At 47.9% G+C, this 24,974-nt stretch overlaps 1 protein-coding gene across 1 annotated transcript in view; it reads right to left on the reverse strand.

Annotated features, from left to right (window-relative positions):
• The window catches only part of DNAH14 (dynein axonemal heavy chain 14), a gene marked incomplete at its 5' end in the record, with an annotated part of 313,251 nt that overhangs the window by 141,558 nt on the left and 146,719 nt on the right, over positions 1 to 24,974 (reverse strand). Inside the window, 3 exon segments of the mRNA XM_090036082.1 lie at positions 9,126 to 9,242; positions 12,005 to 12,234; positions 17,128 to 17,224. Of these exon segments, the coding sequence (XP_089892208.1) occupies positions 9,126 to 9,242; positions 12,005 to 12,234; positions 17,128 to 17,224 (444 nt within the window).

Here is a 24,974-nt window from a genome sequence, read left to right on the forward strand (position 1 = left end):
CTTATAATACTATGGATTAAGGCAAAATGAAAGTAGGACTCACTAGGTGAATCTATATGTGCAAATAATGTGGGATCAGTTTACTCTAGAGTAAGCTGTCTCAGGTACGCATCTACATATGCAGGCATGCGGGAGCAGATTTGCTGCTCCTAGCAGCAGACTGCTCCCACTCCCTGCAGCCCTGCATTGGGCCCAGAACCAGATTAACACATAAGCAAACTAGGCACATGCCTGGGGCCATCAGTGAAAAAGGAGCCCTGTTGTGCTTATTTTATATAATTATTGAGTGGAAAAAATAATATAAATATATACTATTAAGTAGGGGCCCATGAGTTTGTTTGCCTAGGCCCCACTAAAGGGTTAATTTGGCCCTGACTGGGCCCCTGCACCAGGGGCTAGCAGAGAGCATGGGGCCAGGAGACAGCTGTCCTCTGGCCGGGGCCTGGAGATTGCTCCCTATCCCTGTGAGCTGCCTGAGGTTGAGGCGGGCTCCACCACTAGAGCTCAGGAAGTAACAATGTCACCCTGCTCAGGCAGCAGGGAGCTCCCAGTTCCCACTCTACAAGCCTGGGGCCTGGGCTGGGACATTCTTATCTCTCAGCCCAAACTCTGTGGTCACGATCAGGAAGCAGGGCTGGGAGCTCCCTGCTGCCGGGGCAGAGGGACAGTGTCCCTGTCTGGCCTCCAGTGGCAGAGCCTGCCCTGGCATCAGGCAGCTCCTGGGGGCAGGGAACAATCACCCACCCCTGCTGCCTGGCTGACCAAGAGCACGTTTGCTCCCAGTCAGCTGTCTGCATGTGCCTTACTGTATACTAAGACAATTGAGAGTCAGTTTGCTACTTGAATTTACAGGCAGCAAATTTACTCATGATTAAAGCAAATTACGATGCAGTAAGCATCTGAACGTGTAGACGGTGATGCTTACTGTGCAGTAATTGGCTCTAATCTTGAGTAAAGCATCACATGTAGACACACCCACTGTTTATGAAAAGATAGGTTATTTCTCACTATATCTATTACAACAAGGATTTTTCATAACCTTATGTCCATAATTACTCTATTCTGATTACCTCCTGTACTCAAAAGTTTAAGTTGCATGCCAAAGACACTAGCTTCAGCAGAAAGGATACTGAATTTGCACAAGGCAAAAACCCATCAAAACAAAAGTGGCTCTGCCAAGCAGCTGACAAAGAAGATGTGGCAGAAATTGTTTTAAGAAAGTTAAAATAACTATATACTCATCTGTGACTAGATGCACAAAATTAACATTTACTAAAGTACACTGTGCAAAATTAGATTTAAAACACTTCAAAGCCTATTGCTGACTGCTGGAAAGAAGAAAAATCACTCTTATTTATATATTTATATTTATATAAAATTGCTATTTTTGAAGGTATTTGTTAGATACAGTTCCTCTCCTCTTTGTCTACATGTTTCTGTGATTTGTGTGCTCAAAATTATTCTATAAAAGTATATTTCTCTTTCAGTGAACAGAAGATTATAAGCAGCATATAACTATCTCCAAGTACTAGTTCTTTTTGACTTAGCCCTGAATGGACCAGAAAAAAATTGCAGATAAACACCAATATAGTATACTGGTATATTAAGAATAGGCACAGTAATTAGGCACTGATTCTTGCCAACCAAGACAATGCTCATGCGTTAATTTAAAAAACAAAGCACTATGGGGGAGTGCATACATATATAGCCCCCTAGCTGTAGTGATACCAAGTTGCCTCAAAAGCACACTATTCAGCCAAGGAGCCTGTCAGAGAGGCAGTGGCAACAGAGTGGATATCTCTTTAGGTTAGGGGTAGGCAACCCCTGGCATGCATGCCAAGAGTGTGGCACATGAAGACATTTTGTTTGGCATGGGTGCCTTGGGGCAGACAGGGCTGTGGGGAGGAACTTCCAGGGGTCTAATCCTTGTTGTGGCAGTGTAGCTCCAGCCCCTTCCCTGCTGTTCTCCTTGAGGTGTGTGTACCCACTGCCAGCAATTTTCAAGTTCTTGAGTTTGGAAGCTTAGGTTCCTTTTAATGTAATAATAAATATGCCAATAAATATATTCATGCGAATAGGACAGAGAGAGAGAGAGAGAGAGAGAGAGAGCATGCCTACTTAATATATTTCAGGGATCACTTCTATAGTTTATTCTCTAACAATGAAAAAAAAAAATCAGAGGAAATATATCTGTTGAAAAAGCAAATGAAAGGATAATTTGCCCAGACCACTGGAGAACATGACTCCAAACCAAAATACCATTCTCTGTTGAAATTTCAGTTTTATAATCATAAAATACAGATACTATTGACAGAAACAGAAGAATTCTTTGGCTCATGGATATGAACATACACAAAAATACACATAGGCCCCTGGCAGATGTTACACTTAAGATATGATTAACCTGTTAATTGGATCTTAAATAGTTACCCTGCTACATGTTCAGACCATTAATGGTGTGATAATATTTGAAACAAGCTACCCAGCCAGAGCTGCCCAGAGTGTGGTTTAAAGTCCCCAGCAAGGGAAGTCAAAGGCTCCTCCTCCCCATGAGCCTTTGCTCCCCTGCACCAGGCAGCTGGGCCAGTGCTGCCTAGTATGAGGTTTTGACAATCAGGTAATGAATCGGCCCCAGCCCAGACAGCTTCAGGTCTCAAAGCCAGGGCTATTCAGGGCTGAAAATCTGTTGACTGTCAGGGTGAACTGGTCCTGTGACTGTACAGAATTGGGGCCAGCAATCAGCTAATTGTTGGCCTCACTCCTTAGACATCCCTAGGTCTTGAATGGGAGCTGGAACTCTCCATCAGGACTGACAATCAATTTATTATCAGCCCTGCATGCAGGCACCTGGCTTCCAACTTGTCAGTGCAGAAGGACCATGGGTTCTCCCTGCAGTGGCAAGTAGTAACAGCCCCTATTGGGATCTGATCCCCAAATCCCACCTCCTGCCAGGCATGTGTGGCCTGACAGGAGATGCGATTTCTGCTATTTGGGATCAGATCCCATCATGCCATTAAACAAATATATGTCAGGGACCATAGAAGATGAAGATTAAACAGACTAACCCAATTAGAGGAAAGGGTCATTTGATATGCTAGCTGGTATGTTCTGAGGGGAAAAAAAAAAAGAACTGAATTTGTAAGAGGAGTAATTACTGGATTATTTTATTTGATATAAAACAGAATTTTGTTTTTGATTTTTGAAGGATTATTTTTATTTCAAGTCATTGTTTGAGTTCTTATGAACTAATTTTAAAATAACATTATTTGTTTATTATAACTTGAACACTAATCCAACTCTTATACTTCACACTCTTCAGAAACACAGTTACAATTTTAATTCAGGTGCAATATAGCACATTCATTTTTAATCACTATTGTATTCTTGTTCTGTCTGTCTCCCTCTCTCTCTCCCCCCTCTCAAAGCTTTAGCATTCGTGACAGAAAATGTCCTTGAAATGTCATCTTAACTCTGAGCATGCATGATCTTTACAATAATCACCACATCCCTAATCTTTTTTGCTCTCAACATCCATTGTGCCTGATATTTTGACTCTGGAAATCTATTTTAATTATTTTTAAACATTTGGCACAGAGGAATTCCAGATTTTGAAATTAAAGCTTGAGTGGAAAGTATGCCCTGTGCATAATGTTATGTCACAGATCCTATCAAAGATCTGTAAGGTTTGTAATAATGCTAAAACTTTGAGTTTGGATATTACGCACACGGCATCTCACTTATTTCTAGTAACTGAACACATTTCAGCTCCGAGTGAAATGACCCCACTTTTTCCAGCTACAAAAAATGCATCTACAATTATGTATTCCCCAAAATGTAGGTCATTTAGATGTCCATCACACTGAATGGAACAGAAAACTGGTATCTTTTAAGTTGGGGTGCTCAAGTGCAGGGCAGGGCTCCACAGGAGTCTTAAAATTTGGCAGTGGGGGAGCAGAGGCAGCATTAATTGACACTCCACAGCTGACAAATGTCTAGACCCATGAGAAACCTAGCAGTAAATAGCATGGCTTGTGTACTAGACTGGTTGTGCAAGTCTGGAGTGTACAAGGCCTGATCTAGGTGCACAGGGCTCGGTGGCACAGGGCCTGATCCAGACAGTGCAAGGCTAGATCTGGGTTGCATGAGGCCAGATCCTGGCATGTGGGGCCCAATCCTCTGCACCGAATCCACACAAGTTCTGGCTTGTGGACCAGCCCTGTGACACTTATCTGGCTCACTGGATTGCAAGGTTGAGCAGCATTCTAAGTAGCTTAAGGAGCAAATGAAGAACAAAACTATCCCCTAAAATATTTGCATCTGCATAAGCAGATGTTAGTACCCGAAAACTTCACCAATTATTTGAAGTGGAAATGAAAAACACTATTACTTTAGGCAGTACAGGATTTGTCTAGTCTAGAAGAAATGCCACAAACTATTGAAAGCAAAGCAGGTTGCAAAGTCAATAAGTAGGAGGCAATACAGTGAAAACAATGGAAAAATTGAGAAGGAGAAATATTTTTAATGATATCCTATATTACTCATCTAAGGATAATGTAATAGAAAGGACTCAGTGTTTGAGTCTGACATTTTACTCTGCAGCAATTAAGATTAAGGGTATGGGAAGTTTAATTAGCACATTTACTTAAATCCAAGACAAGGTGTCCCCCACATTAAACACTGGAAAGAAAACTCCTCATCTTGGATTCAGAGTACAAGGCAGTGGGGAGCAGGTGGCTGCAATAGCTCCAGCTCTGGCTCCAATCCAGGGCAGCAGTGGCAGCTCTGGTTGCAGCTCTTGCTCTGACTTTGACCCTGTCCTGGGGCTGAGGCCAGGGCCAGAACTGCCATCAGGCCAGGCAGGGGCTGGAGCCAGCATGTGTGGGGCCAGGTCTGGGCCAGTGCCAAGACTGATGGTAAGCACTGGTGTGTGTGGGGTGGGGAGACAGCAGTGGGTGGACAAGATGGGGGGGCACAGGTACTAGGTAGACAAGTGGCAGAGGGGGCAAGTAGCAGAGGAGGGCAGGTGCTAGAGGGCACATGCTGGAGGGCACAGGTACTACAGAAGCATAGGCACTATGGATGGGAACAGTCAGCAGGGTTAGTAAGTGGCAGGGAGGGAGGAACAGGCAGGCTCCAGGGAATACAGACTCCAATAGGGGCAGGCAGTAGGAAGGATAAGTAGTAGGGAGCCAGACATCAAGGAACACAGGCACTATGGGGAGCAAGTGGCAGGGAGGTAGCAGGTGCCAGACACCAGGGGGACAAGCAGCAGGGGAGGCAAGTGGAGGGAGGGGTGCTAAGAGGCACAGGCCCTGTCGGGGATAGGCACTGGGGGGTGGATGAGAAGCAGGCAGCAGCAGGGAAAAGGGGCAGGGGCATCAGGCATCAAGGGACACAGGTTCTGGGGGGTAATGGTCAGGGGTCAGGCCACTTGACTTCCTCTACGACCTGCCTCCCACCATGTACCCCTGCTGCTGTGTTTCTCACTGCAGTAGTGTCGGGGGAACAAATTTAAGACAACCCTGCAACAGTTAGTTCCTGAACATGGAAAATTACAGCAAAGTTATAAATTTACTACATACAGAATCTAATTATGGGGGGTTGTAACAGAGGACCCAAACCCTGTTACTTGGACACAATGGAGGGGGAGGAAAACCCAATCAGTGCATCCAGAGCATGTGCCAAAGCAGTCTATGTGAAGGTGGGAGGCCAGGCAGATGGCATCAAAAGAGAAAGACTGTGAAAGATATTTGGGATGAGATGGAGGTTTGAAGCAGCCAGTCAAGGAAAAGGGAATTTGCACCAGGGAGCTGAGGGTTCCTGTCACTTTAAGAGGATTCAGTGGAAGGAGTGCAGGCTGACCCTTAATTAAGAAAGTAAAACCCTTGGGCATGGCTGGGCGAGGGTAGCGGGGCTCCCAAGCATATAAGTCCGGTCCCTGAGCCAGAGCAGGCAGTAAGGCCCTGCAGGCTGCAGGGAGAAGAGCTCCCACAGGGAAGCTGACTATGGGAAGCAATGCCTAGGGAAAGCCAAGCTACCCACAAGAGTGAGAGCAGGCCTAGCCTAGCCCTGGGAGTTATAGTTTATGGGAGGCAAACTTTGTGAAAGCAGTTCGTGCATATTTCAGTTGTACTGGTATATGGTTGTTTATGTTTGTTGAATAACTGAAGGACTGTGTGTGGCAATAGGGATGGAAGAGCAATGAGTAGGGTATGCTATGAGACTTTTCAATGCGGGGGTCTGAACTCCAAGCCAAGCAGGGCAGGGTGAGCCCACGGAGTACAAAAAGGAGACTAAAAAGAGCACAGAGCTCACCAGCTTCTAAGGGCACCCTCACCTCTTCAACAACATCAAAGACGTGGCAAATGAGACATGAAGGGAAGACCCTGAGAGGTGGGAGCAAAGATTGATCAGGACTTAGGCAGCCATCAAGGGGGCACTATAGCAGTACTAGGTCCTGTTACAGGGGTCATCTTAAATTTGAAGTCTTGGATTCGGGTAAATATGGTAAACAAAAGTACTTAGGGTCTGCTAAATTTTATCAAATTGCATTCCATTAAAATAATTACCCTACAAAAAACCTGGTGGAAAGCACCACTTATTTCTGCACATCATGAAAAGCAAATTTTCTGGTAAAACTTATTTCCAAGCATAGCTTTAATTTACTTAAAAGTAAATTAAAACAAAGACACTACAATATGTGATTTGTACATTCCAGATTTTCAAACCCTATGCGGTAATTTAGTGCTATAATTTCCAATGTACTGGCTATTTTAAAGTACAAAAAGTTAAAAAAAAAAAAAAACACCCCAAAATTAGGAAACTAGATTCAGGAAACCAGTAATGGGAAATGGACAAATCTTTTACATTGACATTACTTATCAAAATACCACCCGTCTTTGTGGCATGTCAAATGATATTACTGTCTGATAGCTGTTCAGCAGCCTATGTGAAATAAAATAGTTTCTGTCTAGTAACTAGTTCATAGTATTAGACAGCCTCATCCCAACAACTGTTACTGCGATAGGAAGTCTGTTGGTTATTGTGGAAAGTGGGGCTCCCTGCCTAGCCACAGTGCTAGGTTCCTCACTTGTCTTTAGGCATGTCTCCCATGCCTTGTTCTTATTAATTAGGATGTTAATCGAGCGGGAAGCTGCCCATTATTGCCTCCTGATATTTGGGGGTGTCTGCAGCTCCATACCTCCCATACACTACAGCCCAAGCCTCACAGATGGCATCCAGCTGTTAGCCACACCAGCCCCACACTGGGCTCCAGAATCCTCCTATCAGGACACCACTTAGATCCCTCCACTCAGGCAGCCTACTCCACCGTCATTTGGGCTGCCAAGCTCCCAGCAGCCATCTCCCCTCTCGGTTGTGGTCCCCCACACCTTCGGCCACACGGGCCCTGGTCTCACCTCCAAGGCCAGGTGGGACCCCAGGCCCTCAGCTCTGGGTGTCCCTCGTGGTGGGCCCCTGGTCCTTTTGACCTTCCTGATCCTGGCCCCAGCATTGACCAGTCAAGGGAGTGCTCCACCTCTGGCCTCTCTCACTAACCCCACACTATCTCTCGGGTCCACCTTCCTGGATGTGGGAGCTGGGGTACCTCACACCATGACTGGTGCTACTTAACATCTTACTTTTGACCCACACTTGGCCTCCCAGCAGCAGAGGACTTACCAGAGTCAGGACTCACCCTTCTCTCTCTTGGGCTGAGCCCCTTTTACTCAGCCTCTGGCTCAAACTTCAGCCGCAGGCACCCGAAGACCTACCTGGGCCTCCTCCCCTCACTCGGGGCTCCACACCACCCCCTCACTTGGGGCTACTCATCTCTTCCCCCTTCACTGGGGCTCCATACCGCCCCCTTCACTGGGGGCCATAGGGCTTTCCTCCCCAGCAGATTCAGGTGACCGCAGCCATGCCTGGCCCCCACTCTCCTTCCTCAGGGTCTTGCACCCCACAGGGCTCTGGTGGCCACAGCCATGCCTGGCCCCAACTCTCCATCCTCAGGTCTTGCACCTCACAGGGCTCAGGTGGCTGCAGCCATGCCTGGCCCCAACTGCCTCCGGTGTCATGCAACCCACCCGAAGGTGTCCCCTACCTTCGGTGCCCCTACCTGCCTTTCACCAGGGCAATAACTAGCTCGGCGTTTCCTGGGGGCTCCCGCACCACTGAGAGCCCCACCAGGCCACCCACTCCCAGCAGGTCATAGTTTTAGGTCATTCCCAGGACCAGGAGCCTCCTAATCATCCCCTACAGCTCCTCCCTTACCTCCAGGATGATACACAAAGCCCTACAACTAGGCAATGTTACTACCTGCCCAGTCAGGGGCTTACTGAGCTCTTTATATAGGCAGACAGAGCTCTAAAATGGCTGCTGTATTCAAGTACCTGCTGGCTGCTTAGCTTTGGTCTTCGAGTGGTAGGCACCAACAGTGCCGTGCTACACACCTTCCCCCTTTAAATGCTACCTATGGGGCTTCCCCTGCTGCTCCTCCAAAGCAGGCTCCCACGGGAGCCTGTGGGAGCCCCTAAGTAGCAAGCCACACACCTTCCCCCTTTGAATGAATTCTGGGGGGGAGGGGGGGTTCCCTAGGCTGCCTTCACTGCTGGGCTCTGCTCCAGCCTATTGCAGCCTCTGCCACGTGGTGAGCACCCCAGGGGTGCTCCACCACCGTTATCTCAGCAGGGACATAAAATAGAGGCTGTACTCTCTGCTTTTTAGGGCAGCCTGTGTCCACCTCTTACACTTAATATAGGACACTTGATGCCCAAAAGCTTGTCTAACAGCTTTCCTGACTATACAGCTGGCCCGAGAAAGGGTATCACAAAATATTTTTGCTTCTCAGAGATAAAGACATATCTGATGAAATAACCTACCTTCTTACCCATGCATGTGATCTCTTTAATAAATCTGAAGCAAAATACAAGGCCAACATAGGAAAATATTTATACTATAAGTTATCTATATTGTATTTGTTTTAAAGATGGACAACTCCAGTCTACTGTGGTACAATTTCTTCACTTTTGTAAGTGAAGAAATGTAAATGGAAAAAAAAATATTCCTCCCATTAATTATAAAGCAGTTAAATGTCTATCAAAAGGATTTTCATTAATGAATCTTACCTTGCTGAATTAGAAACTGAGTGGTAGGAACTAAGTCTGTCCATGGTGCAAAATCACCTGTTTGTAAATCCACAAAATAAGCAAAGATAACCCTGTCTCCTGATGGAAACTGAACACCTGTAAAGTCAGCAACAGAGATACACTTAGGCAACAAGACAAGACACTTCAGTAGCAAGACATCCTCAGCTAGTACGTATTAAAATTTGAAGTTAATAAATCTATGACAATTTATACTAGCTGATGATCTGCGTCAGAGAAGCAGAAATTTCACACTGTTCTTATATGCTCAGTAACATAAAGCCATGTAGCTAAACAAAATTAACAACTCCAGAACTTCAGAGTTTTTGCTACTTTGTGAACAGATTTTTATTTCAGCAATCACCTGACGTGGGAATTATGGCTGGTGTACCCTGACAGGTTTACCTATTCCAATTAGAGCATTAATAATTAATGTGACCATGTTCAATTGGAAGTGGTTCTGTGACTGAGTTTTAAAATGGAGGACACTTATACAAGTGCAGTCAGGCCCCTGAAAGTGCTCTACAACTGTACCATGATACATGCACAGCTGCAGAGTGCTTTTAAAACGGCCAACTGTGCAAAAAAATTTTCCCCTACAGTTAATTTTTTGAGCATTGGGGCTATCAGCAGGGTGGTCCGTTTGGGACAGTCCCATTGGGGTTGTCCTTACCTCCAGGGCTGTCAGCAGGGGGAGGAAAGGGCAGAAGAGGAGGGAGGGAGGGAGCAGTACCAAGCTGCTGGCTGGGGTTTTCTGTCTGGCTGAAGCTGGAAGTGGGGGAGGGATGGAATGGAGCCCTCCTCGCTACCCTGGCTGGCGTACTGCGGGTAGCTGGGCTGGGCTCACAAGGTGAGGGGGCTCCCTTCTTCACCCCACCTCCAGCTCTGGCCGCACAAAGCAGAGAGGGGGAAAGGAGCAGCATGAGCTGCCAGCTTGTGTGGCCTGAGCTGGAGATGGATGGGGGATGGAATGGAGCCCCTTTGCCTTGCAGGTCCAGCCCAGCTCCCCTCAATACCCCAACTAGGGTAGCTCAGCAGGGAGGAGCTGTAAAGCTGTGGGGGGGGTCCATTCCACCCCCTCCCCCCCCAGCTCCAGCCAGGTAGCAAACTCCAAGCTGCAGCTCCAGTGGAGGGGGCAGGGCTGGTGAGAGGAGTGGTTCAGCAGCCCTCTTGGATGCTTCAGGGGCGCCCCTGCCTGCTTGCCAGGGTTAGTGATGGCAGGCTCCAGCCCCTGTATCCCAACCCAGCAGGTGAATGTCTGTTGGATTGGGGACCAGGAGGAGGGCCTGTAACTCATAGCACTTTGTAGAAAGTGCCATGAGTTAGAGCATGGTCAAGGTATGTCTGTCAACATCCAGAGATAATTATTATCCAACTTTTGTTCTTTTATCTTTAGGTTGTATACAGTTTAAAAAATGTTCAAAACCAGATATGAATATGTGGATTTAAACAATACATATGATCATATAGTACTGAATGTTCTCATACATAACCCTAAATATAACATGCTCCCAGTTTCTGAAAAGGTAGCATGAAAGAAAAAAAGATCTTACTTTGGGTAATAATCTGAATAGCAGCAGATAGGAAGCTGAAACTGCTCCTAAGCATGCTGTCAACCCCATGTGCTGGATTGGACTGACAAACTGATCCCAGGAGACAGCCTAATCTGGTGTACAGGGCCATGTCATGCAGCCAGGGGCACTCCCTACAGGTCCAGAAATTTGGCAGCAAAGGAGTCATGGCAGCATTAATACATGTGACTCCTAGTGTGCATCTACTTGAGATGCTTTACTGTGCAGTACAGCAATTTACTGTGCAGTAAGTGTGCATGTCTACATGTGCGTACATTTGCTGTGCAGTAAACTGCTTTAATCATAAGTAAATTTGCTACGTGAAAATTCAAGTAGCAAATTTACTTGCAGTTAGTTACAGCACAGTAGCACTCATGTAGACACCTGACCAGGAGCAAATGTGCTACCGGTAAGCCAGGCAGCAGGGGGTGGGAGATTGCTCCCTGCTGCCGGGGTGGGCTCTGCCGCTGGAGCCTGGGAGGGTATTATGACCCCCTACCCCGGCAGCAGGGAGCTTCCAGCCCTGTGCTCCAAGGTCACGATTAGGTTGTGGGGGCTGGGAATCCCCACTGATCCAGGGGCTTGCTGCTAGCTGCCCCACTGGCAGATTGGGGTAGGAACCTGCAACCTGCCCCTCCCCTGCAACTCTTTTCAAGTTTCCTGCCCCCAGTCGGAGAGCTGGGGCCAGAAGCTTCCTGCTGCCAGGGCAAGGGGATGTTGTCTTCTACCCAGGCTCTGGTGGTGGAGCCTGCCCCCAGCAGCAGGGAGCAATGTCTCAGCCATTGCCAGGAGACTGGCCCTGTGCTCCCTGCCAGCCCCTGGGCTAGCGTCCAGGGGGAGCCTAGAGCTCCCTCTGGTTGCTGCAGGGGGCTGGTACAGTGCTGGAGGGGGTGGGAACAGATTGCTGTCAGGAGCAGCAAATCTGCTCATAAGTCCCTGCATGCGTAAATGCCTGCCTGAGTGCATTTACTCATGAGAAATTTACTTGTGAGTAAACTTCTCCCAGATCAAATGCATGTGTAGACACACCTCTGGAGATGTGACAATTCAGGCTGCCACCACTCCTCTGCTACCAAATTTCCATATTCTTTGGGTTCTGTTTTTCTTGCATATAATGTGCAGCCCAGTTTTCATCAGATGCTTTTGGAGAAAAGGGTATAGGTTATATAGGAGAAAATACAGTATTACAAATTTTACTTCTGAAAAAAATTAAATCTTTCAATTAATTACAATATTATCACTGTAAATGTAATGAATGGCATGCAGTACAGAACTTATATTGAAAATTACCAGTAGGTGGTTCTCCTTCAAATATATCACGAACAAGATTATTGAAACTGTGCGTTACATTTACAAGACATTCATCTGTGGTATTTATGACAATCAAAGAGTCCTCCTCATAATCATCTTTTCTTCTTAAAACTCCACCAACTGCCCAAGTAAATGCAAATACATAGAGTTTTCCTAACAGTGACGGCAGTTTGTCAGGATATTTTTCCAGGAACCATTTCTTATCTTCCCTATAATAAATGAAAAAGAAATAGAGTTCAGTAGTTTAGCAAGCTATTACCATTAATCTCAAATGTTTCATTGCCATTAACTAACATATGTTTTAAACTTAAGGTATACTCCATCTAGATGTATAAACATATGGACTCGTGGGGTGACATTTTCAAAAGACATGCATACCTACTAACAGCCAAATGGGGTGCAAAATATTGCATAGCTATTGAATACCAGAGAATAAATAAGTTTGTAGAACTGCTGCCAAGATTTTTCAACAAGTAAGAAATGTTAAGAATGTGACTTTTCATCTTCTGATACATTAGAACAGCACCTTACAATGTAAGTCAGAGAAAAATAAATTATTTACCACAGTAACTGGAGTTCTGCAAGGTTTGTTGTCCATATGTATATGTCACTGTGGGTACACATGTTCCAAGCACTCAAGCTTGAAGACATTTTTGTCCTCGGCATATGCACCCTCTTCTTCCCTGTACTTTGTGCTGAAGTCATACCAATTGGTGCATACCTCCCACACTTCAGTTTTTCTAAAAGCATCTCTCATCTCAAGGAGCTTCCTGTTATCTATTTGACTACAGTTTTACAGATATCTGCTTGCCTGTATGCATATACCACAGTGTATCACTCCAAAGAAGCTCAATTCATACAAAGGCTTAGCCAGTTGGTCCCAAGCCTGTAGCAGTGCATGGGATTCTTCCATCCTAGGTGCAGGACTTTGCACTTGTCTTTGCTGAACCTCATGAGATTTCTTTCAACCCAATCCTCCAATTTGTTTAGGTCACTCTGAATCCTAGCCCTACCCTCCCAGCATATGTACAGTTCCCCCAGCTTGGTGTCATCTGTGAACTTGCTTAGGATGCTGCAGGGTGGTGGCAGCAGCAGTGGGGAGGAGCCACAAGGCAGCCCAGGTGCAGACTCTGGGCAGCAACAGCCAGAAGGGCCCTGGGGCACACCTGCCACCAGGTCCTGCTTTTTCTTGGTGCCCAGCACTGGCTTCTGTTGCTCACTGTGGGCAGGGCTGCCTATCTTTGTCTCTCCCTCTTCTCACCTCCCCCGCTGAACCCTCCTGCACCTACAGCACATCCCTGTAGCTTATGCCAGTTCCTGCTCCACATGTTGGAAGGAGGGCCCAGTGGGCACCAGCATCAGCTGTGGATGCAACCGGCAGGTTCTTGTTGGGGATCAGGGCATCTGCCCAAGTCTGCAGGTAATGCTGCTGCAGTCCCAGGCAGTCTTCCCAATCCTCAGTGGAAGCCTGCTGGCTGTATCCACAGCTGATACCAGCAAGTGCCCGGCTCTGCTTCTGGTGCACAGGACAGGAGCTATCGTAAGCTATGGACCCACCCACCTGGCACAGCGTAGCAGCTGGAGCCACCAGCTCCCCACAGGCCAGATCCCATGACTTTGAGGCCGCTGACCTCAAATGACAGATGCAATTAGTCGGTGGGCCAGATCCAGCCCTGGGCCATATTTTGCCCACCCCTGGGTTAGGCATTATCCTATGCCTTCTCCAGCTCTGATTTTGAAACTGGGCAATAGCAGCCAAGAGTAAGATACACGAGTCAAGGAGAAAGAACAAGTTAACTTCTGAGTTCCAGCCTAGACCCTTGTTCCTAATAGGGCAGAAATTTTCCCACTATTTGCCACTCATTTTATCTAATGACAATGTTCAGTGGCTCAGTTTCAAAAGGCATGCTGAAGAGAGGACTGGATAATGCCTAATCTGTGTTGTGATGATTCAAGCAATGTACTAGAAAGTCAGAGAGATACAGATTAAAACCTTATTTCCAAGAGGAGAGACTTTAAAACCTGGGTCTCCTTTTTCCTGGGTAAGTACCCTTAGCAGGATGCAGAAAGGGTAATAGAATTTCATACAATATCTGCCACAGAAAGGTCTTAGTAACCATTTTTCTTTACTACCAGGGCTAAGAATGCTTCTCAAAAGTCATGTGGTGACTTGCCCACAAAGACAACTAATTTCTTTATACCATAGAGCATGGGCATCAAAAATCAGCTCTGCAGGTCATATCCAGCCCACAGAGCCCCCTTATCTGGTCCTCAGTGCTGCCTCTGTATCTCATAGTTGACCCACAAGCAAGATGTAGGATGCACATCACAGGCGGTGCCTGCTCTGGGAAGTCTGCTCCACATAGTGCCCTGGCAGGCATCACCTGCTGTCTGTATTCTGGGCCGGCTGGAATGGATGTCACATGCAGTGCAGTCATGGACTGTTGGGGGGGGTCCTACATGTGATGTGCATCTCAGGCTGGCAGGAGTATGCACCACATGTGGTGTGCATCCTGAACTGGCTGGAACAGGTGCTGTATATAGTGTGGATCCCAGAGTGGGTGCCATGCAAACTGGATCTGGCATGCAGGGGGAAGCCTGCATCCACTCATCCTTGTACCACTCATCTGGCCCACTGGGTACCAGTGAGGGTGGTGCTGGGTGAAATTAAAAGAATTTTTCACTCTTAGGAGACAACTGATAATGTTCTTTCAGAGATTTCATAGATGTTTAGGGTCAGAAGGGACCTCAGTAGATCATCAAGTCCAACCCTCTGCCCTGGGCAGGAAAGAGCGCTGAGGTCAGACAACCCCAGCCAGGTGTTTGTCCAGTCTCTTAAAGTTCTCCAAAGTAGGGGAGAGCACCACTGCACTTCAGTGGTGACATGTAGGAGGTGCATGTGCACCCCCTGAGAACACCGGTGCACCCCAACTGGCTGTGCTTGCCGCCTAGGTGACAGGTCCTACGAGGAGAGATTGAAGGACCTGAATCTCTTCAGCCTCCATAAGAGAAGGCTGAGAGGTGATCTAGTGGCTGTCTACAAGTTTGTCAGGTGGTGGGAGACAACAAGGAATAGGAAGTTTTGTTTTCCGGGGTGTCTCTTGGAGTAACTAGGAACAACACCACAAACTGACAAAAGGCAAATTTAGACTAGACATTTGGAAAAAGTTCTTTATGGTAAGGGTTACCAAAATCTGGAATAAGCTTCCAAGTGAGGCATGGGCAACTGGTGCCACCTTAGTCAGGGGAAGCACGGGTCCCCCCCCCCCAGCAACCATTCAGCAACCGGCCAGCTAATCCCTCTGACTGGCAGGGGTCCCCTGCAGCCAATCGCAAGATGGCTGATCACTGCCGCCGAACACTGTGGCCACTTCTGGAAGTGGCTGCAGCTGCTTCTGGGAGCACAGCAGCGCTCCACACCCAGGCTGGCACTTGTGGGGGGACAGGTGGGCACCGGCGCTTCTGCCTGCCACAGAGCTCACCAGTGGCATTGCAGCATGCCGAGCCACAGGAGCATGGCAGCAGCAGGATTGCCGCACTGCGAGCACTGCCAGTGACCCTGCAGCACATGGAGTCATGGGAATGGGGTGGCAAGGGTGAGACTGCCACGCCGCAAACTCACGCCATAAGTACTTAAACAGTCTTGCCAATGGTTCTGCTATGACACTGGATAATTCTTTCAGAATTGGGTGAAGATCATCTGGGCCTGCTGACCTGAACACATCAAGCCCCTCCAAGTGTCCCTTCACCAGGTCGGTGCTAACTGTTGGTGGGCTGGTGTCTCTGTTGTGCCTGTCTATGGTCAAATTTGGATATGATCAAATTCTTTGTCCATGCTCAGGAATACTGATGCAAAAAACTCATTGAAGAGCTCAGCCTTGTCCCTCTTATCCATCACTAATTATCCCAGTGTGTCCAATAGGGGGTCCTATGTTACCATGCACCTTTTGCTCCCCATATCCCTGAAAAAGGACTTTTTGTTGTTTTTAACATTTGTTGCCAGCCTGAAAGTCATTGTTGTCTTGGCCTTTCTAACTGACTCCCTGCAAGTGTGAGCCAGGTGGCAACCCCCTGCTTCCACTGTCTGTATGCCTACTTTTTCATCTCTAGGCTTTCCTGGATTTCCCTGTTTAGCCAAGAGGGTTTCATGGGTCCCACCAGGTTTCAGTAAAAACAACCAGGTCAAGGTCTTTGTTTGCAAGCAGGACTGTGAGTTCCTGCCTGTTCCTCACGCTCCTAGCATTAGTATAGAGACACTTAAGCCCCCCCAGTGGGTGCCCTTGATATCCCTCTGTCCTGATGTCTATCGGGCCCTGCAGTACTTACATGGACTTTTCCAGTGTGTGGTTTGTGGTTCATTGTTCCTAGGTTCTCACTGTCTTCTGCATCCCTATCCCCTAACGAACCCAGTTTAAAGCCCTTTGACCTCCCTCTCTCTCTTTACAAATATATTTAAAAACTAAGAAAAAACTGAAGGCACAGAAGTGGCTGCAAGGCCAACACTAATCTTCAAGAATGGCGAAAGTTTTGTTTTGAGCCAAAGGTGGTTGAGGCTAGCCAAGGAACAGGAGGGATGCTGCTGCTGTTTTTACCATCAGTGTGTTGTTTAAGGAGACCCGGCATACTTACATGATATACAGTTACTGTTAATCCAAAAAAGTCTTTGAGCTTGAGAGCAGGAGGCACATGTGAACCCACAATGGAATGTGCATATGAACAAGTATTTCAAGGAATGGTAATAATTCCAAGAAAGGGTAATTTGGGGTGGTGATTATGGAATAATATGTTGTTGGCTAAATCATTATGCTGAATGAACAAAAGACCAAATTTATTATAGCTGAGACACAAAGTTCAGGTCTTTTTTCTTAAGCAAATCTGTGAATCCTCAGATTTCATCTAACTTGTTGGATTACACATCTGGCAAACACCCATGAGTATTCTGCACAAATTTTTGGGTTTATGAAGTTGGGCCAGCATAGGGCACTATAATAGGATTTGATTTTTTTATTTTGCTAGCATGTAATTATCCAATCTGCAATAAAATATTGTTTACCAGTATATAATAGTTAATTTTTAATTCAACTGAACTTAATATGCCTGACCTTTTCTTTTCTAGGGTGGCCTTTGTAATCAGTGCTTTGGATTCCACTGTTTGTGGCAGTTTTGAAGTACCTACAAGACCATCCTTGCTTTCCACACCTACAAAGAGAAAAATAATTTGTCATATGTGCAAAGCAAGTTCATGTAAACTAAAAGGAAACTTGAATATGTAACATTTGTATTACAAAGAAGAATGTCAAACAACTGATTTGAAAATGTTAGATCAACAAAAGAATCATGTCCAAGAAGATTTTATAGCCTCAAAATCTTTTGAGACTTCATCATAATGTGTCTAGAAAATAATTCAGATGATTAAGTTTAGTGACAGGTCATTTCTGTTTTCCTTGACACAGAAATGGATTTTTCTATCCTTATTAAAGTAAATGTAAAGCATATAGAATAAGTGCCTGTGTGGCAGGCTAGTAGGGGGCGCTCCTGCGCTGAGATACCTGCCTTGCCTCACCCCACCAAAAACCAGGCTTCGGATGCTTCCCCAGGGGCACCAACTTCTGGCCAAACTTCTTCCTGGATCACACCTGCAAGCTTGGGGTACTGCAGCCACCACCCAGACTCAGGTCTTTATCTGAGTCCTGTGCTGCCCGGGATACATAGGCCCTATAGACTTTAGGTTCTTGGAGTGCTTCTAGTAGCCTGAAGCATAGAAAGTAGCCTCTCTTAGTCAGCCAAACAAAAGGGAGCAAAAAGGCATGCCCAAACCCTCTCAAGCATGTACTACAAGGCAGGCTAATTGATAGCTTTATTGGGTAGAGAGGGCAGGCTTGGGGATAAGTACAAATCAGAGAAGTATCAAAAGAAAATCCCAGCACAAACAGAAATGGCTTGGTAGCCTTTTGACACATGACTAAAACACAAGATTCTAAATTCCCTGCTGCATTTCAGGTAAGTTACTCACAATTCCATCCAGGGGCTGATTGAGCCTGCTTTAGAGGCTGCATGGCTAGCTGGCTGTGTCCCCAAAACATGTCTCCCCTCCTTCCAGGAAGAAGGGACCTTATATGTTCCTGTCATCATGACCTCATTACTAAGTTTTCAACACAAACCAGTATCCTCAGACCACGGCTGATGCCGGTTGGTCAGTTTGAAAAACATCACCAATCTCAGGTGAGGTTTAGGGTTACACAGGACACAGGGGAGAGTGAGTTCCCTTCTACCTCAGGAATGCCTCCAGCCCAGGTCACAGCTCAGTGGTATATAAAACAGATGCAGGGAGGGGCTGCCTGCTTACAGCAGTGAGGCACACTGGAGTGGGGGGGCATTATTTCTCCACAGCCTCCATCTTGAATATATCCTCCATTATATGAAGGTGGAATGAACTTTGGGTTACCTTGTGTAGAGACATGTTTGCAAGGCCAGATTCCAAATTGTTGTTGATGTAAACAAGAAAGCATTGACTTAAGTGTTTGTCTATAGTCACACAAACAAAGCAATTGAAACCCATTACCATGAGGAAAAGCACTCATTGTCAAGAGTCAAAATGTAACTGATAACATCTGAGGGTATCTCAGTTAAACAGTTGCTAAGTATTTATCAGAAATTCTTTACTTAGCTGGGGAGGTAGTCTTTATGATCAATCTTTTTCATTAACATATACACAATGAGGTTATAGATAGATGCAGGTCATTAATAATTGTATATATATGATTGTAAACCTGGGGGAAGTGAGGAATCATGGACTGGAGCTGTTGAAAGAACCAAACAAGAGCTGTTGAAAGAACCAACAATCATCCTCCCAGGTATGATTGTAATTTTGCATTTCTGTTGCTCAATTTGAATGCTAGTTAAATTTGTGATTAGTTTAGCAATAGTGATTCTCTTGAGAGAAGCCAGGTGTGCTCTCTCTGTTTCAGGGTTCCATTCAACAAAGTAAGCTCCCTTTGTCTCAGTTCGGGCATAGAGGTCTTTCCTTCCTTCTGTACCTATAACTTTGAATGTACCTATAACTTCTAGACTAGGAGTAAGTCCTGAAGAATTAGAAACACACCTAGCAACTGTTCACATAAATAGCTTAGTTTCTAACAGTATGTCTGCAACTGAACCATCAAAAGGCAGACAACACTATCTTCCTCACCTTACGCCAAATGACCCTGGTGTGGGCCTGGCAGCCAACTCACAATAGTACATAAGCACAACACCCTGAAAGATACAACTTTCCAAGAACAAAATTGACCAGAGTATTGGTATTCAACATTAATTAAGGAAGTTGGGTGTAATTCCAAATAGTTTCATAGTTTCATAGTTTCTAGGGTCGGAAGGGACCTGAGCAGATCATCTAGTCCGACCCCCTGCCATGGCAGGAAAGAATACTGGGGTCAAACGACCCCAGCAAGATGTTCATCTAACCTCCTCTTAAAACCCCCCAGGGTTTTTAAGTTTAGTGACAGTTTAGAGCCTGCACCACCTCTCTTGGAAGTTGGTTCCAGACCCTAGCCGCCCTGACCGTGAAGTAGCGCCTTCTGATATCTAACCTAAACCTACCCTCTGCCAGCTTGTGACCGTTATTCCTGGTCACTCCTGGCGGTGCTCAGGGAAACAGTGACTCCCCCAATGCCTGCTGATCCCCCCTGACTAGTTTATAACAGGCCACAAGATCCCCCCTCAACCTTCTCTTTTGGAGGCTGAACAGGTTCAGGTCCCATAGCCTCTCCTCATAGGGCCTGCCCTGTTGTCCCCTGATCATACGAGTGGCCCTCCTCTGGACCCTCTCCATGCTGTCTACATCCCTCTTGAAGTGTGGCGCCCAGAACTGGACGCAGTACTCCAGCTGCAGCCTGACCAGTGCCGCATAGAGGGGGAGAATCACCTCTTTGGACCTGCTCGAGATGCATCTGTGGATGCATGACAAGGTGCGGTTGGCCTTCCTAACTGCCTCCCCACACTGCCGGCCCATGTTCATCTTGGAGTCAATGATGACCCCAAGATCCTTTTCCGCCTCCATGGTGACAAGAGGGGAGTTCCCCAACCTGTAGGTATGGTGCCAGTTGTTCCTCCCAAGATGCATCACCTTGCACTTGTCTGTGCTGACCCATCCTATTCTCATCTGCCCACCCTTGTAACCTGTCGAGGTCTGATTGTAGCCTGTTGCATCCTTCCAGTGTGCCCACGTCCCCCCACATCTTAGTGTCATCAGCAAATTTGAACAGGGTGCATTTTACCCCCTCGTCCAAATCACTGATGAAGATGTTGAACAGTGCGGGCCTGAGGACAGAGCCCTGCGGAACCCCACTGCCCACGTCCTTCCGGGTTGAGAAAGACCCATCCACTACCACCCTCTGGGTGCGGCCCTCCAGCCAGTTGGCGACCCATTTGACTGTGTGGGTGTCTACACCACAGCCCCCCCGTTTCATAATGAGAACGGGGTGAGAGACAGTGTCAAAAGCCTTCCGGAAGTCCAGGAAGACTATATCCACTGCTACCCCTGCATCTAATGATCTGGTGATCTGATCGTAAAAGGCCACCAGGTTGGTCTGACAGGATCTGCCACTGATGAACCCATGTTGGTTGCCCCTAAGCATGCAGTCCCCTGCTGGCCCCTCCTGGATGTGTGCCAGCATAATTTTCTCAAACAGCTTGCCTAGGATCGAGGTAAGACTAACCGGCCTATAGTTTCCCAGGTCCTCCTTCCTGCCTTTTTTGAAGATGGGAACCACGTTGGCCCTCTTCCAGTCCTCCGGTACCTCACCAGAGCACCATGAGTGCTCGTAAAGCCGTGCCAGGGGACTTGCTTGTAACGACCTTGGCCAGTTCCTTTAGAACTCTAGGGTGGAGATCATCCGGACCGGCTGACTTGAATACGTCCAACCCCTCCAGAAGCTCCCTAACTAAATCCTCGCTAACCCGTGGCCCAGGTGTGCCTCCCCCGGGGCCTGAGGGGGGCCCAGCAGGGAGGTGGCTGTTCTGGTTCCTACTTAGGAAGACAGAAGCAAAGAAATCGTTAAACATGTTAGCTTTGCCGACCGGTGTGACGACCAAATTTCCCAATGCGTCCTGCAAGGGCCCCACATTACCCGGGACTTTCTTTTTACCCCCTATGTATTTAAAAAAGGACTTCTTATTGTCCTTAATCTGGGAAACTAGTCCCAGTTCCATCTCTGCCTTGGCCTTCCTAACTACCCCCCTATATCCCCGAGCAACTACAGAATAGTCCTCCCTGGTGATGACCCCTTCTTTCCATTGGGTGTAAGCCTCCTTTTTAGCAAGGAGACATTCCCGGATGCTTCTGGTGAGCCATGGAGGCTTGTGTGCTCTCCTACCTTTTATCCTCATTGGGATTACCTTCCTTTGGGCTTGGAGGATTGTCTCCTTAAGGAGCGACCACTCTCCTTGGACACCTGGCTCCCCTCCCCTCCGGGACCTCAGCGCTTCTCCAACTATCCTCCTTAGCTCGTTGAAGTCTGCCCTCCTAAAATCTAGGGCCACTGCCTCACTGCATGCCTTTGCTACCTTGCTCTGGATGGTGAATTCCAGCAGGCGATGATCGCTGTTGCCCAGGTGGTCGAGCACCTGCAGCCCCTTCACCAGGTCATCACCCGTGGCCAGCGCTAGGTGCAACAAGGCGTCTCCCCTGGTGGGGCTGGGCACCTCCTGGGTTAGATGGAGGTCCTGCACTCTGTCCAAGAACCTAGATGAGCGTTCAGACCTGGCTGACTGTTCTTCCCAGCAGATGTCTGGGAAGTTCAGGTCCCCCATGACTACCACATCCTTAGCCTTCACTACTTCTGTGCGCTGACTCAAGAATTCCTGGTCAAGCTCTTCTCCCTGGTTGGGAGGTCTGTAGTAGACTCCCACCGTTAAGTCTCTTTCCCCTCAACTGCCTTGTACTCTAACCCAAAGCACTTCAGATTGCCCCTCCCCTGACTCCTTGCTAATTGACGAGGATGTGTATTCCTCCTTAATATAGAGTGCCATGCCCCCACCTTTCTTCCCTATCCTGTCCCTCCTGTACAGCCTATAGCCCTTGACATTCACCGCCCAATCATGCGTTGCATCCCACCACATTTCCGTAATCCCCACTATGTCCGGGCTGGTGTCAGTCTTAGTTAACTTCCACAAACATTCTCAAGGAGTATTTCACACTAAATAACTGAAGAAAGTTTGCACAATCAAACAGTAAATTTGCACAAGCACCTACTGTTTCATCACTGGAAAATAGACACCAGCCACAATGCAATTTGGGCTCTAAGGGCCAATTCTATTCCACCTATTGAGAATATAAAGTAGACTCTATTCCACCCCTTTCAAGTCCCTGAAAATCCATTAAATGCATTTACTTAAGTAATGCACTGTCATCTTATCCTTAAGATGAAATCAAACGGCAGCAAGGAATAGGAAACCCTGTTGGTGGCCAATGTAGTCATACAGGCAGAACAAACAGCTGCCTAAGGAAGCAAATTGTAGTGGGTGGAAGAAATGGTGGTCTGGGCAGGCAGGCAGCCTGCTGGCACTCTGAGCAGGTAGGTGGCACATACACTGAGCTAGGAGTAGCCACTGTCTGGATCATCTGGGCCCAGAAAGCCTGGCTCTGCTCCCTTAGGCCAATTTTCTTTTTCCCCTCTCCGCTTCTCCAAGTCCCAGACTTTCCCTGATCCCTGGCCTCCCACCCCCATCTCCAATGACTCCAGGCACACTCTGGCTGCTGTCTAGAGATGGCAAATCAAACTGAGGAGCAGAGCCACATGCCTCTGATGTGGTCCTGGCCATGTGGGCAGGAGCAGGATGCAGAGGGCAACTAAAGCAGGCAGCCTGGGCTTTGGCTGCCTCATGTTCTACATGTGCAGTTAATGCACCTGAATTGTCTGTCCCAAAAATTTAGGTGCATTAAAATGTTCCCAGGCATGCATCTATGGGTCGGGAGCAAACTAAGCCTGACAGGAGTAGCTTGGTCCAGGACACCTCCTGCCCTGCTCTGCTTCCCTACAGCAGCCAGGGGGAGCTCCACGCTCCCCTGGGTGCCAGCTCTGGAATGGCAGGAGCACTGGGGGTAGCGCTAGGCTAGCAGGGGGCATGAGGGTCAGTCCTGAGCTCTGGGGCCAGGGGAGGAGCTGACCCTAGTTCTGGGGAAGTTCCAAGTGGCACAGAGTTCAGGTCTGGCAGGCAGGGCAATGAAAGCCCGGTGTCCTGGGCTGGCAGTAGGGAGCTGTGCCTCCTGCTCCATGCCTCTAGGGGGCTTGCCCTTGTGTTGCTCCAGATACCTTGAAATATTGCAGCAGGGGAAAGAAGTGCTGAGTTGGGGGAGTGGGTTGCAGCCAGCCAGGGCAAAGGGAGGGAGGGAGTTTTTCTGGCTTCCCTCATTTGATCCTTGAAGCTGGGTAGCCACAGCTACTATGGGGCTGCCTCTGCCCAGATGTTTCTTTCCCTTCTGTTTCTTTTCCCTTTCACCCCTGGGAGGTGAGGGGTCCTTGTCAGGGGGCGCAGCTTGTCCTGCAGCTGGAGGAGGAGAGAGGGAAGGTGGGGAAGGCAAGAGGATCCTGGGGGAGGTGCAGCTAGTGAAGGCAAATTGAGGCTTCTGAGAGGCTGGGGCAAGGGATGCATCCCCATGCAACAGAGTTGTCTTGGGGAGGGTGCAGGCTGGAGGGATGCACCCCATGCAATACAGCTGCTTGGGGTAGGGGTGCGCACTTATGCAATGGAGCCACCTAGGGGCAGGGGAGCACAAGGCTAGGAAGTGTACTCTGCTTTCCCCCATAGCTGGAAGCATCATGACCCATGTGCACTATAGGTGCCAGCTGCTGCAATGTCACTAACCACAAACCTGGTCAGCAAGATCTAAGACTATGACTACAATTCAGTGCAGCCCTACTTCTAATTTGAGGAGGAGGAGGGGAACTTCTACCTAGTGGCACAGTAAGCTGCAGCTGTGGACATTTGGAAGAAGTATGAGTTGCTGCCCAAGTCACTGCTGTTGCCCAGCTGCTGTGCTATCTTCCTGTCCGCTGCTAACTGCCTGGAGATGGTGATGGAGCTCCTGGGTGGCAACATCTGTGACCCCAATGACAAAGCCTTTCCCAAGTCCATCATCATCCAGGAGCAGCTTCTTGGCAGTCCTCGATGATGACAGACTTGGCAAAGAGCTTGTCATCGGGGTTGGAGATAAAGCTCTGGTTCACCACCTGGCTGTCCAGCAGCTCCATCACCATCTCCAGGTAGTTGGTGGTAGATAGGAATATGGCATGGCAGCTGGGTGACAGCAGGGGTGTGGGCAGCAGCTTGACTTTCTTCCAAATGTCCTCAGGGGGATGGGCAGCTGCAGCTTGCTGTCCTGTTGTTGCACCACCAGGTAGAAGTTCTCCTCCTCCTCCAAGAGGAAGTAGGGCTGCATCGAGTTGTAGTCATAGTTCTTGCTGGCCAGGCTTGCAGTCAGTAGCATTTCAGCAGCTGGGACCTGTGGGTACATGGGTCAGGATGCCTTTAGCTGCAGGGGAAAACAGGATGCACACCCCCAGCATACCTCCCCCCCACCAGCCTGCACCCCCTCCCCAGCAGCTCCATTGCATAGGGATGCATCCTGCCCAAAGTGGCTCTATTGAATACGGTGCATCCCCCCAGCCTGCACTCCCCCAAGGTGACTATATTGTATGGGGATGCACCCCACCCCCAAGCTTCTTAGGATCCTTGATTGCTTCCACTAGTCACGCCTCCCCGGATCCTCTTGCCTTCCTTGCCTCCCCTCACTCCTCTTCCAGCTGTGGGACAAGCTGCACCCCCTGGCAGAGACCCTTCACCTCTTGCGGATGTAGAGGGGGAGGACACAGCTGGGTAGACATGGAGACAGTCACCTGGCAGCTGTGCCTGCCCAGCAACTTAGGACTGAGTAAAGAAAGCCAGGCAAACT

This window comes from Crocodylus siamensis, chromosome 1 (assembly GCF_052110815.1).
Source record: "Crocodylus siamensis isolate JL-2025a chromosome 1, ASM5211081v1, whole genome shotgun sequence".
Lineage (NCBI taxonomy): Eukaryota > Metazoa > Chordata > Crocodylia > Crocodylidae > Crocodylus > Crocodylus siamensis.